Source organism: Mobula hypostoma, chromosome 15 (assembly GCF_963921235.1).
Source record: "Mobula hypostoma chromosome 15, sMobHyp1.1, whole genome shotgun sequence".
Classification (NCBI taxonomy): domain Eukaryota; kingdom Metazoa; phylum Chordata; class Chondrichthyes; order Myliobatiformes; family Myliobatidae; genus Mobula; species Mobula hypostoma.
In genome coordinates this window covers 6,749,584-6,765,923 of record NC_086111.1, presented here as the reverse complement: position 1 = coordinate 6,765,923, position 16,340 = coordinate 6,749,584, and the positions used below count along the sequence as shown (strand labels likewise).

General features: G+C 41.5%; 1 protein-coding gene across 2 annotated transcripts in view; it reads right to left on the bottom strand.

Moving 5' to 3' along the window:
* Positions 1-16,340, bottom strand: part of mtmr14 (myotubularin related protein 14) — a 115,035-nt gene that overhangs the window by 34,181 nt on the left and 64,514 nt on the right. For both annotated transcript variants that reach the window (XM_063067681.1, XM_063067682.1), the window contains exons 9-12: positions 10,415-10,489; positions 7,635-7,701; positions 7,348-7,433; positions 3,084-3,160 (exon numbers count right to left, since the gene is read on the bottom strand). In XM_063067681.1, the coding sequence (XP_062923751.1) occupies positions 3,084-3,160; positions 7,348-7,433; positions 7,635-7,701; positions 10,415-10,489 (305 nt within the window). The remainder of the gene's footprint in view (positions 1-3,083; positions 3,161-7,347; positions 7,434-7,634; positions 7,702-10,414; positions 10,490-16,340) is intronic.

Sequence of the window (16,340 nt, the reverse complement as noted above, 5' to 3'; positions counted from 1 at the left end):
AGTCAACTGCACCTTTCCTCATTCCCTGTCACGCCCACTGTTGAACTTGAACGCACGTGAAGTCATCAGTCGGTCATTAACCTGCAACTAATGATGAGTAAAAAACAAACGTCACTTGAGAGTTTCTTTGGAAGAGGTGGTAGGGGACATAAGAGGCCAAACGATGATGATAACGCCGAGGCAGCTGAGGCCGAGACTGCAAAAAAAGAGCTTCCTTCAACAGAAAATACGATGAGTCATGCATAAAATATGGTTTTATTGCAACCGGTGACTCGCACGCTCCAAAGCCCCTGGTATGTGGGGACAAACTGTCCAATGAGGCAATGAAAACTGCTTCGGAACCTTGAGTCCAAGCACCCTGCACTTAAAGACAAACCCGTTGAGTTTTTTGAGCGGAAAAAATGTGAGCAAGTGGGACAGAAGCAAGTGCTAAGAACCACCACCTCCACAAATGCTGCTGCTCTGAGAGCATCGTACTTAATGGCTAGCCGTATTGCTAAGGCTAAGAAGCCTTTCACTGTTGGTGAAGAATTGATTCTGCCTGCTGCCAAGGACATGTGCCCTGAATTGTTGGAAGAAGATACAGCTAACAAGATGGCACAGGTTTCTCTTTCAGCTACCACAGTTTCAAGTAGAATCGATGACATAGTGGAGGACATTGAAGCATAGCTGTTGGAATGGCTTAGCGAGGCTGGTTTCACTACCCGAGTCAAAGAAGTTGCTCCTGAATGCCAGTCTGTGTCACACACAGGGAAATGCTAGCTAGCCGAAAAATGTCACCTGATCTTAACAGTGTATTGAGTGCGTTGTTGAAGTTATCAATCATATAGCAGAAGCCCTTAACTCACACGTCTGTTTGAGCAGCTTTGTGAGGAAATGGATGCAGAGCACAAACGCCTTCTCTTACACACTGAAGTCAGGTGGCTATCAAGGGGGAGAGCCCTGGCCAGGGTTTTTGAGATAAGAGAGCAACTACAGAGATTTGTTCAAGAAAAAAGTCAACATTGGCAGCACACTTCAGTGACGAGGAGTAGATAGTAAAAATCGCTTATCTGTGTGACATCTTCAAGCTGCTCAATGAACTCAATTTGTCACTTCAGGGGAGAATGACAACTGTCTTCAAGTTGGCAGATGAAGTGTTTGCTTTCACAGCCGAACTGGAACTGTGGGGATGGCGAGTGGACAGGGGGCATTAGCTGGGAATTTGGGAGAGATTAAGGTTGCACTGTTCTTCTCACAGCTGGTGCACGCATACCAATCTTCGCTGTCGACAGAATTTGAGCGTTATTTCCCAACCACAAGTGACCCAAGACGTGCAAAGGAATGGCTCTGTGACCCATTTGTGAATGTCCCCAGTGAATCATCCATGTCAGCGCAAGAAGATCATCAACTCCTCGAGCTTCCAAATGACGGTGGGCTGAAAAGTACGTTTGACATAACATCTCTGCCGGCATTCTGGATCAAAGTCAAGGCTGAATATCCTGAGACAGCCACGAAAGCACTGAAAACATTGCTTCCATTTTCAACATCATATCTCTGCGAAGCGGAGTTTTCTGCAATGAAAACTAAATTGCGGAATAGACTGGATATAAGGAACCCCCTTATGACTTATAATTGACTTATCATTAGATTCACGGAAGGAAAATACGCGCTGTGTGTTTAATATTAAATTTGTTAGATAAACCCTATTAGAATCAAAATTGAGTGTATTAGCCACTGATAAGTGACCTATAGTTGACTTATAACCTATATTCTGGTCGTGATTAACCCCCCCACCCCCCCCACCACCCCGGTCAGCCGGTCCACAAGAATACTGTCAATATTAAACCGGTCCGCAGTACAAAAAAGGTTGGGGACCCCTGATCTATGAGACAAGCTTTAGCCTTCAAGAGGCAGTAAATTCTCAAAAGTGGAATGAAGAATAACACAGAACAGAATGAAGTAAGACAAATGAATATTTCTAATCCATTATAGAACCCAGCTAATACAGGAACTCTACATGAAATCTAAAAAGAGAAAAAGGTAGCAAAAACCCAAAACCCAGGGATTGTGTATAAAATGAGTATGCCATACTGGCTTTCACTAAACACTGGAACACAATTATGAAGCACTAGATAAGTACACATACTTTCTTTCCATCTCTTCTCAAATTAGCTTCCTGAACAGAATAGAATACAACTTGAGTTCTTTGGCATGTGATGTTGGAAAATGTGACTCTACCTACAATGTTTCAAAGTTTCTTAAATATGGGACAAATGGTTAAAAACCGGCCAATTAAAAATGTTACAGCTCTGCTTAAGGAGGAGGGGTTACAAAAAATATCAGCAACAAAGATCAGATACAAAATTAAATGGTACATAGGGCATTATTTCATTGGTGGGTAGCACAAAACCTGGGAATGAGTTGACCAGTAAATAATGGTATTCAAAAAAACATACATTAAATAAACACTGGGTGAATTTATTGCAGAGATTTGTGGAAATTGCACACTTTAACAGGAAGCACAAGGACAAGCAATATAATCTAAATGAAAAAATGTTATAGTAGCACAGAGTCTTGGAGGTGTACATAAACCAAACTTTAAAGATGACAGGGCAAGTTGTGTGCCCCCCCCCGCACCCGCAAAAGAGGCAAATCGAATCCCAGTGTTCGTTGTTAGAGGTAATACAACACAAATAAGGAAAGTAATGCTAATTTAAGGAAATACGGATTAAGTCACCTTAATTGCAGTTTAATTCTTGATAATTATTTTAAAAAAGACAACGAAACCTTATAAATATGGAATGCAGTGTTTCAAGAATGATGTAATCAGACTAAATAGTTAAGATTAAAAAGAACTTTAGTTCTGTAAGAAGTGAAGGAGAGTGGAACTAAATAGAGCTCTTGAAAAGTGCCAACACAGATACAATACGGCAAATAACTTAATTTTGGGCCACTATTTCTGGTTCAATGAAGTACAAGTGTGGAAAATATGAGTAGCAAGTTAATATCACTGGGTTTCAGAAAAATCTTTTTTTTAAAAATCTGACATTACCATTGTGTTCTGTGGGATTCTGCTATTGATAAGTGCAAGACAAACTCACCCAAAAAGGAACCAATCGTAAGCAATGGTTAGATAAAGGATTTCCACAGGCTCTAGAGAAACGTGTACAAGTCCATCCTGTCAGGTAAAAAATGTGGCAAAGTTTTAACTACGAGCTGCCTCAAACTATAATATAACAAAACTTTTGAGCCCTTAATAAACAATATTCAACACAACCTTATTATGAATTCATACAATGCTTGAGGTCTCTATGTAGTCTATAATAGATAAACATACACTTGTTTAAAGCTGACTAAAATAAAAGCTGCAGCTACAAAAGCTATCTTAGCTTGTTGATAGCACTACTCCTACTCCCAAACTTAACATCACTGGTCATGGTAATAAGATATTATTAAATAGTTTGAGCTTATATCTTTGCTTTCCTTCTTGAAAATCTATCCCTTGTGTTGGTCTTTACTGATATGTGGTTCATTTCTTAAAGATTTATTCATGGAAAACTTGTGGCAGGAGGAAGACTAACATTAACTCCTACTCAGAATCAACTTCGAGTAGGGTTGTATGAACCAACTTCTTTAACATATGGATCCATCAGTTAAAAACCTTACCGTGGGGTAAATAAATAAATAGCTTTCTTGGATTCTCACTCATTGCCAGTGAAAGAGGGCAAGCTATTTTTTTTTTAAATTAGCTTGTGTCTAAGAAGGAAGAAAGTGAAAATGATAGTTATACAAGCAAATATCTGCAATAAGTTTGACTTTCTGTTATTTGAATCAATCTTAGAGTTTCTTTATTTAAATAAGCCTATGATATTTCTCAGTTATTTCTCTTCAGTTTCTGCATAACCTAGCCATTCAGCATCTGACTTCATATACGAAGCATCACAGTTCACTTAGTACGATTGAGAAGATTGGCAAATATCTTATTATTGTCTCTTAAGTTAGTACATTTTATAATTGTTTGTTAAATAGAACAAGTATTCAAGCTTAAGTTTACTGTCATTCAACCATACATATGTATACCATCAAACGAAACAAAGTTTTTCCAGACCAAATGCTCCACACAGTACATATAACTCACACATATGATACAAAGTAATATTACACTAGTAAATTTACAAATAATAACGTGCATTTGCAACACAAGTTTAAAAAGTAAAAAGTACAACACTAGAGGTGCTTCACACATGACAAGACCTGGGTGTTGGCAGGGACTTCAGTAGTCTTATGGACTGAGGAGAAAGCTGTTTCCCACCCTAACAGTTCTTGTCCTAATACTACAGTACCTCCTGCTTGATGGTTGGGGGTGGGGGGGGATGGTCAAAGAGTATGTTGAATAAATGGGATTCAAGTGATAGAAAGCTTAAACACACAGCCTTCGAAGGCAGTTTTTAAACATGAAATTGGTCATTGCAGTTTAGGCTCTTTCCAATCAATGTTGCTGAATATCAATTTCTTTTGAACACATTAAACCACAGCTCTGTGTTATCAACAATTTGGTGGGACTTCGCATATCAAATCATGGAAGCCATTTGGCACTTTATCCCTTATACGATACTATATTTGAGAATTCAGCTGCTTAGTTACAATTTTCAAACCAACAGTTAATGTATTAAGTTCTGAAGCAGCTGGATTTAGACTTGCAAGCAATGATCCCCCTGCTCCGAGTTGGAGAAAAATGAAGGGGAAAAGCAAAAAGAGGCAAAATATTAAAGATCCAAATGATAAACACTAAAGCAGCTTGCTGACTTTTTCATCCCATTTCCATCCTCTGTCACTCCCATCCTTAATTTCATTTTTACAGTAATGTTTCCCCTATAGTAATTCAGCAAATGTCTTACTATGAAAGTAAATGACAAAGATTCATACCCAAGGGTTGATGGGTTACTCATTTTCTAATGACAATTACTGATAGTCCTTCCAAATGAGCAAATAAGCAAAAATTATGATTCCATGTGTTGCAAACTTGAATTTTGGAAAACCAAAATTAAGTAAATTTACTTACTTCCTTCTGAAAAAGGACCTTGAGGAACTGACTGACATCTTGGCAAATGCACAATCAGATTTAATGAAACTGATCCAGGTAAAATCTTCCAAACTACACATTTAAAACTAGGAAACTTCAAGACAAAGGGGTAATTAAGCAAGATGTTTCTATTCAAGAGGGAAATATTAAGTAACTGAACTCAGCAGTGTATGCAAGTTTGACATAATTGGGTGCATTTTTAGAAAGGAGATTGACAGGTATAATTAGCTTAGAGAGAAGCAGGAGATGATTAGTTAAAAAAAAAAGAGAATAGTTTTGAAAAACATGATATTGCTTTTGTAAGAATTTATAGGGAAGAAGCAAATTCAAATGCAGAAGAAATGAAATATCCCTCAAAGAATAAATATTCTTGCCGTATAGCTGGAGAAAGTGAGTGCTCTTTATCTACATAGCAGCAGAATTTGAGTATTTCCAGCAAATTTTTGTCTTCATCTGATTTTCAGCATCCATAGTTTTTTGATCTTCAACTGAGCAAATGAGTTTCAATCAAGCCCATATCTTAGCAACATTCACACTTTCCACTGCAATGCTACTCATGACAAGATTCAGCAGCAGATTTGACAACCATTATTTTATCCTCTATTGCCTTTGAGGTTAGAGTTTAAGATTTGTATCGGTACTTTTATTCCTGCTGTGTTGAAGCTCATAACTTAAAAGTTTATAGAGATAAACCTTGTAGAATGGTTCATGGCCTCCTCTGTGGTCATGACGAGACCACTCTCAGGTTGGAGGAGCAACACCTCATATTCCATCTGGGTAGTGTATGAACAGCGATTTCTGTAACTTCTGGTAATTTCTCCTCCCTCCAGCTTCTCTTTTGCCCTTCCTCATTCCGACTCATGCACTGTGGTAAAAGGAATAACAGCATAGACTATTTTCCAAACGGGAAGAGAACTAAACAATCGGAGGTGCAAAGAGACTTGGAAGCCCTTGTGCAGGATTCCCTAAAGGTTAACATGTAGGTTGAGTCAGTGGTGAAGAAGGCAAATGCAATGTTAACTTACATTTCAAAAGGACTAGAATATAAAAGCAAAGATGTAATGTTGAGACTTTACAATGCACTGTTGAGGCCCTACTTGGAGTATTAAGAGCAGTTTTGGGCCCCTTATTGAAGAAAGGATGTGCTGACATTGGAGAGTTCAGAGGAAGTTCATCAGAATGATTCTGGGAATTAAAATGTTATCATACGTGGGGTGTTTGATGGCTCTGGGCCTGTACTTACTGGAATTTAGAAGTATGAGTGGGGGGAGGAGAATCTCAATGAAACTTATTGAATGTTGAAAGGCCTTATAGAGTGGATGTAGAAAGAATGCTTCCTATAGCGGGTGGGGGGTCAGTCTAGGACCAGAGAGCACAGCGTCAGAACAGACAGAGGTTCATTTAAAATGGAGATGAAGAGGAATTTTTTCAGCCAGAGGGTGGTGTATCTGTGGGATTTACTGCCTCAGATAGATGTGGAGGCCAAGTCATTGGGTGTATTTAAGATAGAAGTTGATAGGTTCTTGATTAGTCCCAGTGTGAAAGATTATAGGTAGAAGATGGGAAAATGGGGTGAACAAGGAAAATGGGTCAACCATGATGAAATGGCAGAGCAGACCTGATGAGCCAAATGGGATAGTACTGCTGCTATCTCTTACGACTCTCCTCTTACCCCTTCTCTTTTCCTACCCTGCCCATTCCTCCCTGTGGTTGCCCTCCTCCTCCCCTTTCTGCTATGATCCACTGTCCTCTCCAGTCAGATTCATTTTTCTTCAGCCCTTTATCTCTTCCACCCATCATCCCCCAGCTTCTCACCTCATCCCTCTTCCTCCACCCATCTTCCCCTTCATCAGGTTTCACCAGTCACATGCCAGCTTGTACACCTTCACCTCCCCCTACCTTCTTATTCTTGCTTCTATTCCAGGTCTGTTGAAGGGTTTCCACCTGAAACATCCAGTTTATTCCCTTCTGTAGATGCTGCCTTACCTGTGAGTTCCTGCAGAATTTGTACGTGCTGCAGAACAAATCAAGTTACAGCAAAGCACACAACTCTGTCAGCAAACATCACTTTCCACAAAAGCAGTATTAAATGAAAATCACAAATAAGTAAAAACATTTACTGAAACCTTCACAGACCTGGCAGATGGCTTTTATTGAATGAAAATCTTCTTGTAAATTGAAAAAAATCCAAAGTGAAAGTTGTCAGCAAAATACTGATTAGCAGTGTCCCCAAAAAATACAATATTTACAGCTGAAAACATATCAAAATTATTAATACTTACAGCCCACAGTGAGAGACGAAGAAGAGAGATAAAGAGTGGTGTTCGATCCCAACCAGAAATACAGTGCACTAACAAACCACTGTCTTCTGTCAGAAGAAAGTAAAAGGTTAGACAAGGACATCAGAGAGAAAACAGGCAAGAAATAGTCATAATTGGCACACCAAGTTAAATGTCCACATTGCAGTTCACTGTAAAGAGCTGACATTTAAATGCAATTGTTTTAAGCTACCAGAAAATTATTAAATTGGCGGAATGGTGGTAAAACAGGAATCAAAATCTAGACTTACCATCCCGGTTTATTATATGAATGAGTAGCTTCAGGTAATTCTGTGTCTGTTGAACAAGATCCCAAGACTATGGAGAGAAGATAACATAAAGGGTGTTAACCTCTCCTGATTGGAAAAGCACATGTAAAGGTCTAAGCTTTGAGGCATGGTCTTGGGAGAGACTTCGGTCTATTTAAAAATCATTCTATTGATAACAGGTTGCTTAAACGTAGACTTTAAACAATGAAATCACAAAACCTGCTGCCCGGTGATGTGACTAAAAAAAGTTGTAGTTGCTTTTTACTGCCACTGGAGGAAGCTTCAATCCAAATATTCTGCGTTTATAATCCACAGTACACTGCAAATATCACTGGACATTTTAACCAGTAAAATGTCCAGTGACAAAACTCACCCACTTACTGTACCATGCAAAAATCTTAGGCATGCACATGTAGCTAGGGTGTTCAAGACTTTTGCACAGTACTGTAGTAATTTATGTATTGCACTGTACTGCTGCCACAAAAAAAATGACAAATTTCATGACCTATGTGAATAATGATAAACCTGATTCTGATATGGGTTTCTATTGTGGACTGAGAGTTGGAAAGGGGCCAGGAGAGGGGAATCATGGTTGGGAAAAGGGGAAGGGAGAAGGTAGAGCTTGAAGTCCTTCACCACCAGGTTCAGAAATAGTTATTACCCAAAGACCATCAGGCTCCTGAACCAGTGAGGATGATTTCAATCATCAATACTCTACAACGTATAAACTCAATTTCAAGGTTACTCTACAATTAATGTTCTCAGTATTAGTTTGTTTTTTATTTGCACAGTTAGTCTTCTTTGGCACATTGGCTGTTTGTCAGTCCTTGTCTGTTTACTGTTTGTTGTAAATTCTATTGAATTTCCTTTTCCCCGTAATTGCCTGCAAGAAAATAATTCTCAATGTAGTATATGATAATATACGAATACTTTGATAATAAATTTACTTTGAACTTGGTTACTTGTTTTCTTTCCATAGATACTGCCTGACCTCAGCATTTTCAGAACTCCCTGCCTTAATTTTAGGTTTGCAATTTCCAGAATTATTTTGACTTCCATAACATCTGGAATTGGCAGATTATTGTTTTATGAAGAGGGGCTAAACTGTATATCAATAAAGTTTGAAAGAGTAGTGACTTGAAACACAAGGTCCTGCAAGATCTTGAGAACGTAGATGTGGAGACAATGTACACACTTGAGGCAGAATCTAAAATTGGGGGCTGATTTTTAAAATTTAGGATAACTTAATTTTATACATTGATGGGTGCCTTTTCTTCTTTCAAAATGGAAATAAAACTTTGGAACACTTTCTCAAAAGAGCAAGGTCTTTGAGCATCTTTAAGGCCTAAGTCAATCAATACTTAATAAGCAAGAGTGTGAAACAATACAGCAGGTAAACAGGAATACAAAATGAGATTAGAATCGGATTAACCACAATCTTATTAAATGTCACAGAAGGCACAAACTGCCAAGTGGGCCACTCCTGGTGATGGAGTGAAGGGATAGGTAAATAGGGGTATAGAGTAAGAACAATGATTAAATAATGATCAGTCACCTTGAGGGCACCTTAGCTTACTGCCTTGGACAGTCAGAAAGGAGCTTTACCCAGCAACCGGTGACGTACCAGTCATTGTTCTCTAACGATAGGCAAAGGCTCAAAATCAGGAACTATCTGATCTTGCAGAAGCATCTCAAGGTATAGCTAAATATGGGAAGTATAGTGTAAGGGCTAGAACGTTCTGGGGAAAAGGGGAAGTTGTCTGAATGAGGAACTGATGGGCTAGCTTTGGCTTAAGATAATTATAACTAACTAACCAATGATTATTTTACATCTAATTGTATCTTAGCATGTGATTGAAATGATTCTAATATTATTTAAGCTTGTAATCGTAAGATTTCCTGCTACCTGATCAATGTTATAAATTGTGGAGAATTGTGTAATTCGGGGGCAGTGTCTGGACTGGCTCTTTTGCGAGATCAGTCTGTAACTTCCCCCATAGCATGCTACGAGTAAAGAATAAAGGTTTGAAAAAGAATTACGTGTGTTAGTGCATTTGTGGTAGTTTTGTTGTTGCATCAGTTGGTCCAGTACTGGTTCCAATTCAAATGTCATAAATTATTCAATCTATCTATTGAAAACATGCATACACAAGAGAGGGTACTTAAATTTCATAAAGGATAACTTACTGATTGAAAAAAATCAAGATACTTTGATCTCTTTGCTACAAGAGAACTTTACTTCTATAGCTGTTAACAGTTTTTCTGATCTAAAATAAGTTATCAGGGCTAGTTTGATCTTTTAGAGCTTCTAATAACATGTAGTGCTGAAAGATGGTATGGAAAAGAGACAAATTAAGTTGCAGTAATTTTACAGCATCTATTCTTTACTCGCTTCATTAGAACATCACTTCTGACAGGATCCCCGGTCTGAAACATTGATTCTTCACACAGACCCTGCCTCATCTGCTCAATATTTCCAGCATTTTGCATTTTTCTGGTATCTACAGTGTTTTTCATTTTCAGTTACTGAGATCAATGATTTGTAGAATTCATCAGAATACCTTGAGGTAAGAAAAGCTGCAATTAAGAAAAGTTTAAGACATTTTCGACTGTACTAAATATCTCCTTTCTGTCTAAATGAACACAATTGGACCAAGTTACATGCCTGCTCAGCCTCAAGTTATTTTCCCATTATATTTTTTTTAAAGATAAAAAAAAGTTTCTCCTGAATACAGAATTCAGAGTTATTAAAGCAGTCTCACCTGATAATCCCGCCAATCAATATTCAGATTCTCAGTCAGGGAAGGAGGGATATTCAATGGTGCATCAACAAAATCCTAAAAGACATGAATAAAAATTGAGTTACTACACAGCATGTGACTATGGGGGGTGGGGGGGTGTGCAATAACATTGCCTTACCAACATGGCCATCCCTTGTTATTTCTAAGTTCCGCCACAAGGCTTCACTGGATGATTCCTCAACAATAACCTCTCTAAGAATCTATTTAATACTTAGAAATTGATTCAATTTCCATCAGAAATTGGCCCAGTTAGGCACTGGTAATGTGCAGGACAAATATGAACAAATTGGCAAGATGAATTTTGACTATACTATTTTTGCATCCCTTTGTCTCCTTTTTGTATTCCATTACAAATCTAAATTTTTAATCTTAACACAAATGTGTTAATTAAGACTGGAAGTGAATCCAGTAGCCTCAGAACAGTGCACAGAGAGGTATACCTTGTTCTCAGTTTGAACTCTAACATTTAATTTTGTATTATTAGCACTTTATTTCAAGCTGCTCAGCTTCTGGAGACAATTTTTCCTGTGTCATTATTTCCTTAATTAAATCTAACATACTACAGGTCGACCTTCTCTAATCCGACTACCTGTAATCCGGTTCCTTCGATAATCCGCACTGATTTCAAATTTTCCAGGCCACCATACCAATCTGCTTCACATTGTTTTGGTTGTGTTAGGTCTGTTCACGTGTTGGTGCGCTCCTGTAAGCAGAGACAGGCAATTCCTGCTTGTCTTCCTGCATTTACTAATATCATTTGCATGAGGCGCACCCGCCCGTCTCACCTGCCAGTGGCAAGGGAGCTGGTGCGTGCCGGGTCGGTCCGCATTCTTGCCCGCCTGCCGGCAGTCGCACACTGTCCTCCGGCGTCACCCGGCCGGCGCTCCGTTCTCTTCTGCCTATGACCTCAGATCAGACGTGGTCACCCACTGAATTTAAGCATATTACTAATCGGAGGAAAAGAAACTTAACGAGGATTCTCTCAGTAACTGTGAGTGAAGAGAGCCGGCGCCGAATCCCTGGGCAGGCGGGGTGGGGTGCGCGCCGTTAACTGCAAGTCTGTGTCTTTGCTATCGCTTAGCTCATGCTAGTAGAGGGTGTGCTCTATTTTTTGCCGGTTGGGAGGAGGGGATTGTTGCTCATTGCCGCTTTATGCGCAGGAGGGAGGGGAGCAGGTGGGGGAAACTTAGGGGTTCTAACATTTAACATTTTAAGATGAAATAAGATGGCGCCGGTAACTGGCGACTCTGCGTGTGCTCTCCCAAGCAAACTGCCCTTTACACAATCCTATACTCGAGAAACCCTTCTAAACCTTCAATCAGCTGCATCCAGCAAGATCAACAACACCCTGGCGAAGCTACTGACCCAGCTGGAGACCACCGCGCCAGAATTGTTTCTTAAACTCTGGACCGCACCTGGACCCGACCAGTGAGGCCTGGTCCAAGGCCCACCACGTTCCCAGAGACCCGCAGTCTACTACTTTGCCGGAGCATTTGAAGACACGGCCCATTCCGACCAGCACCTCTCCGGAGCAGACGACCACACAGAAGTGACGTCGGAGACCTCAAAGTGCCCCAGACGCTTCCCTGGAGCGACCACCGTAAAGCCCCATTGGTGGCCATCCACAGCTGCCAGAAGTGAGCCCGAGGCTCAGCTGGAACGGAGGCCTCCGCAACCGTGACTCAGTTTACGGACTTGTTTCAGCCAGGAGCCCGGACCTCCAGGATTAAGTGTTGACTTCTGGACCCGACCCAATCGACAGCCCAGGCTCCCGGCAGCTGGAAGTGGCAGCAGAGCCTCCCCGCTCACTCGGCCCGACCCGGAGCGTCCGACAACACGACCCGCCGATCAATACCTGCGGGACCCATCCACCAACCTCAAAGAGCTGACAACAACACACTGCATCAATGGAAACCTGGAAAGATGTACTATTTACCGAGGAAGCATGGGAAAAGAGCTGCGCTGCTGGTCAGATTGAAGCTGAGGGGCTTCAGGGTCCCTATGCCCACCATCCTACCAGCTAATGTGTAAGCCAAAGAGAACAAGGTGGATGATCTTAAAGTGAGACTCACTTATTACAGGGAGATGCAGAAATGCTGTGTATTCTGTTTCACTGAGACCTGGCTCTCCCCTGCCACCCCCAACTGTGTCATCTGACTGGAGGGATTTTCGATCCATCGGATGGACCACACGGCGTCTTCAGGCAAGACAAGGGGAGGTGGTGTCTGCCTACTGATCAACACTGCGTGGTGCTCGGACACAGTGGCGCTGACAAGCTCCTGCAGCCCGGACCTGGAACACCTGTCGGTGAAGTGTCATCCCTACTATCTGTCACGGGAACTCACCTTGGTCTACATTCCGCCCCCCAGGCGGACGTAGAGTGTGCTTTGAACATACTGTATGCCAACATCAGTGAACTTGAGACCAGGTATCTGGAGGCTTTGCTCATTACATCCGGGGACTTTAAACATGCTAACCTCAAAAAGGCGCTGCCAAAGTTATACCAACATGTCTCCTGCCCCACTAAAGGCCCAAATATACTTGACCACTGCTACACAGCAGTCAAGAATGCCTACCGTTCCGTCCCACGACCTCACTTCGGAAAATCGGACCATCAGGCCGTACTCCTCCTCTCGGCTTACAAACAGAAACTGAAGCGGGAGGTTACGGTGTCAAAAGTAGTGTCGCATTGGACGGAGGAAACGGATAAGGTCCTCCGTGACTGCTTTGAATCAGTGGACTAGTTAGTATTCAAGGACTCAGCAGCTAACCTCGATGAGTATGCCTCAGCTGTTACAGACTTTATTTGGAAAGGCACGGAGGACTGTGTGTCTCGCAAGATGATCCGGGTATTCCCTAACCGGAAACCTTGGATGAATTGTGAGGTCAAGTCCCTTTTGAAGGCTAGAGCTGCAGCGTTTAGGTCCAAGGATACCAGTCGCTACAGGGAATCCAGGTGTGAACTCCGGAAAGCCATTAAGGGTGCCTAGAGGCAATATCGAGCCAAGTTGGAAGCCCAGGCTAACCAGAGGGATGCCAATAGACTATGGCAGGGTCTAAATGAGATCACTGGGCGCAAAGAAAAGGTTGGGAATATCAATAACTGTGGCGCTTCTCTTCCTGACGAACTTAACGTATTCTACGCAAGATTTGAACAGAAGAGGAGCGTGCCGCTCCCTCCGGATGAACCGGACCTGATGGCATCGAGATTCATTGTCACCAAGGACGTTACAAGGGCCTTCCTGAAGATAAATCCAAGGAAGGCAACGGGCCCAGATCGCGTCCCAGGATGGGTTCTCTGGGCCTGTGCAAGCGAGCTAGCTGGAGTGTTTGCTGACATCTTCAACTGCTCCTTGCTTCAGTCTAAGATCTCCTCGTGTTTTAAGAAGGCAACGATAATCCCAGTGCCGAAGAAGAACAAGGTGGCATGCCTGAATGACTATCAACCGGTGGCTCTGACATCAATTGCTATGAAGTGCTTCAAGAGATTGGTTATGGCACACATCAACCACAACCTCGACGCTTTGCAACTCGCCTACCAGAGCAACAGGTCAACGGCAGATGCCATCTCTCTGGCCCTGTATTCCTCCTTAGAACACTTGGAGAATAAAGACGCATATGTAAGGCTCCTTTTCATTGACTACAGCTCTGCCTTTAATACCATCATTCCAAATAAACTGACTCCTAAGCTCCAGAACCTGGGCCTTAGCACTCAGATCTGCAGCTGGATCTTCAACTTCCTCATAGACAGGACCCAGGCTGTAAAAATAGGGGACAAGCTCTCCTCTACAATTACTCTGAGCACTGGTGCCCCACAAGGCTGTGTACTCAGCCCCCTGCTGTACTCACTGTACACCCATGATTGTGTAGCCAAGTTTCCATCAAACTCAATATATAAGTTTGCTGATGACACAACAATTGTAGGCCGTATCTTGGGTAATGATGAGTTTGAGTACAGAGAGGAAATTAAGAACCTGGTGGCATGGTGCAAAGACAATAACCTATCCCTCAACTTCAGCAAGACGAAGGAATTGGTTGTTGACTTCAGAAGGAGTAGCAGACCGCACGACCCAATTTACATCAGTGGTGCGCAAGTAGAAGAGGTCAAAAGTTTTAAGTTCCTTGGGGTCAATATCACAAATGACCTGACTTGGTCCAACCAAGCAAAGTCCACTGCCAAGAAGGCCCACCAGCGTTGTTACTTCCTGAGAAAACTAAAGAAATTTGGCCTGTCCCCTAAAACCCTCACTAATTTTTATAGATGCACCGTAGAAAGCATTCTTCTAGGGTGCATCACAACCTGGTATGGAAGTTGTACTGTCCAAGACCAGAAGAAACTGCAGAAGGTCGTGAACATGGCGCAGCACATCACACAAACCAATCTTTCGTCCTTGGACTCACTTTACACCGCACGCTGTCGGAGCAGGGCTGCCAGGATAATCAAGGACACGACCCACCCAGTCAACACACTTTTCGTCCCCTTCCTTCCGGGAGAAGGCTCAGGTGCTTGAAGACTCGTACAGCCAGATTTGCAAACAGCTTCTTTCCAACTGTGATAAGACTGCTGAATGGATCCTGACCCGGATCTGAGCCGTACCCTCCAAATATCCGGACCTGCCTCTCGGTTTTTTTGCATTACCTTACTTTCCCTTCTTCTATTTTCTATTTATGATTTATAATTTAAATTTTTAATATCTACTATCAATTTGTAATCCAGGTAGCAGGAAGCGTAGAATCAAATATCGCTGTGATGACTGTACGTTCTAGTATCAATTGTTTGGCGACAATAAAGTATAAAGTGTAAAAGTGTAACTGTCGTTCATTCTGTGGGGCACTCCTCTGTTTTCATGGACGGTTGTGAAGAAAAAGCATTTCAGGATGTATATTGTATACATTTCTCTGAAAGTAAATGAACCTTTGAATCCTTTGATATTTTAAAGGTATGATCAGGTGGTTAGCTATCGCTTAATGTGATCCTTCTGTAATTCGGCATTTTCACTAATCCGGCATTCCTCAAGTCCCAATGGTGCTGGATTATAGAAGCTCGACCCGTACCACAACTTGGCACTTATTCTGATATTTTACATCTTCACTTCTCTATTTGGCTGCACCCAGATGAACCTATGTTTTAGTATTCATTTAAGAGAAAAGGCATACTCTTGCACTAACCCAATTACAACTTCCTTATATTTGTCATGAAATCAGTTATTCAACTCCTGTATAGTTACTCTGATCATCTACTTAGTGAAATCCCTTTGTACCACTGCAATCCTTCCAGGTCGAAAAGAGGAAGGAACTTAAAAGCAAAATAACAAACTGCTAGAAAAACTCAGCAAGTCAGACAGCATCTGTGGAGGCAAAGAATTGGTTTTACTTTTTAGGTCGAGACTCTGAATCGGGAACTAATCGATGGTCTTGACTTGAAACTCTGATTGTTGCTTTACAACCACAGATACTGCTTGATCTGTTGAGATCATCCAGTAGTTTGTTTTTTTTTGTTCCAGATTCCAGCATCTGTAGTAACTTGCGTTTCTAGAAGGACAAAGTTGCTTGCTCTGTGTTGTCATTAACTGCAGCCTGGGAATTGAGTGAAAGCTCACATGGGGCTGAATGGGAGGGGGAAAACTTATTGTAGCATCTTCTAGGAATGCAACCTATTCACAAATTGAGGTACCCCTGTATGCAACTTGGGCAGTTACTTAACAACCGCAGAACTTCCCCATGAATAAGTAATCTATCTTCTTATGGTCTCTCAATTGCCAATAGGAGGTTAATAAATTTAAAAAAACACACACAAAATGCTGGAGGAACTCAGCAGGCCAGGCAGCATCTATGGAAGACAGTATAGTCAACGTTTCATGCCCAGACCCTTCATCAGAACTAACAA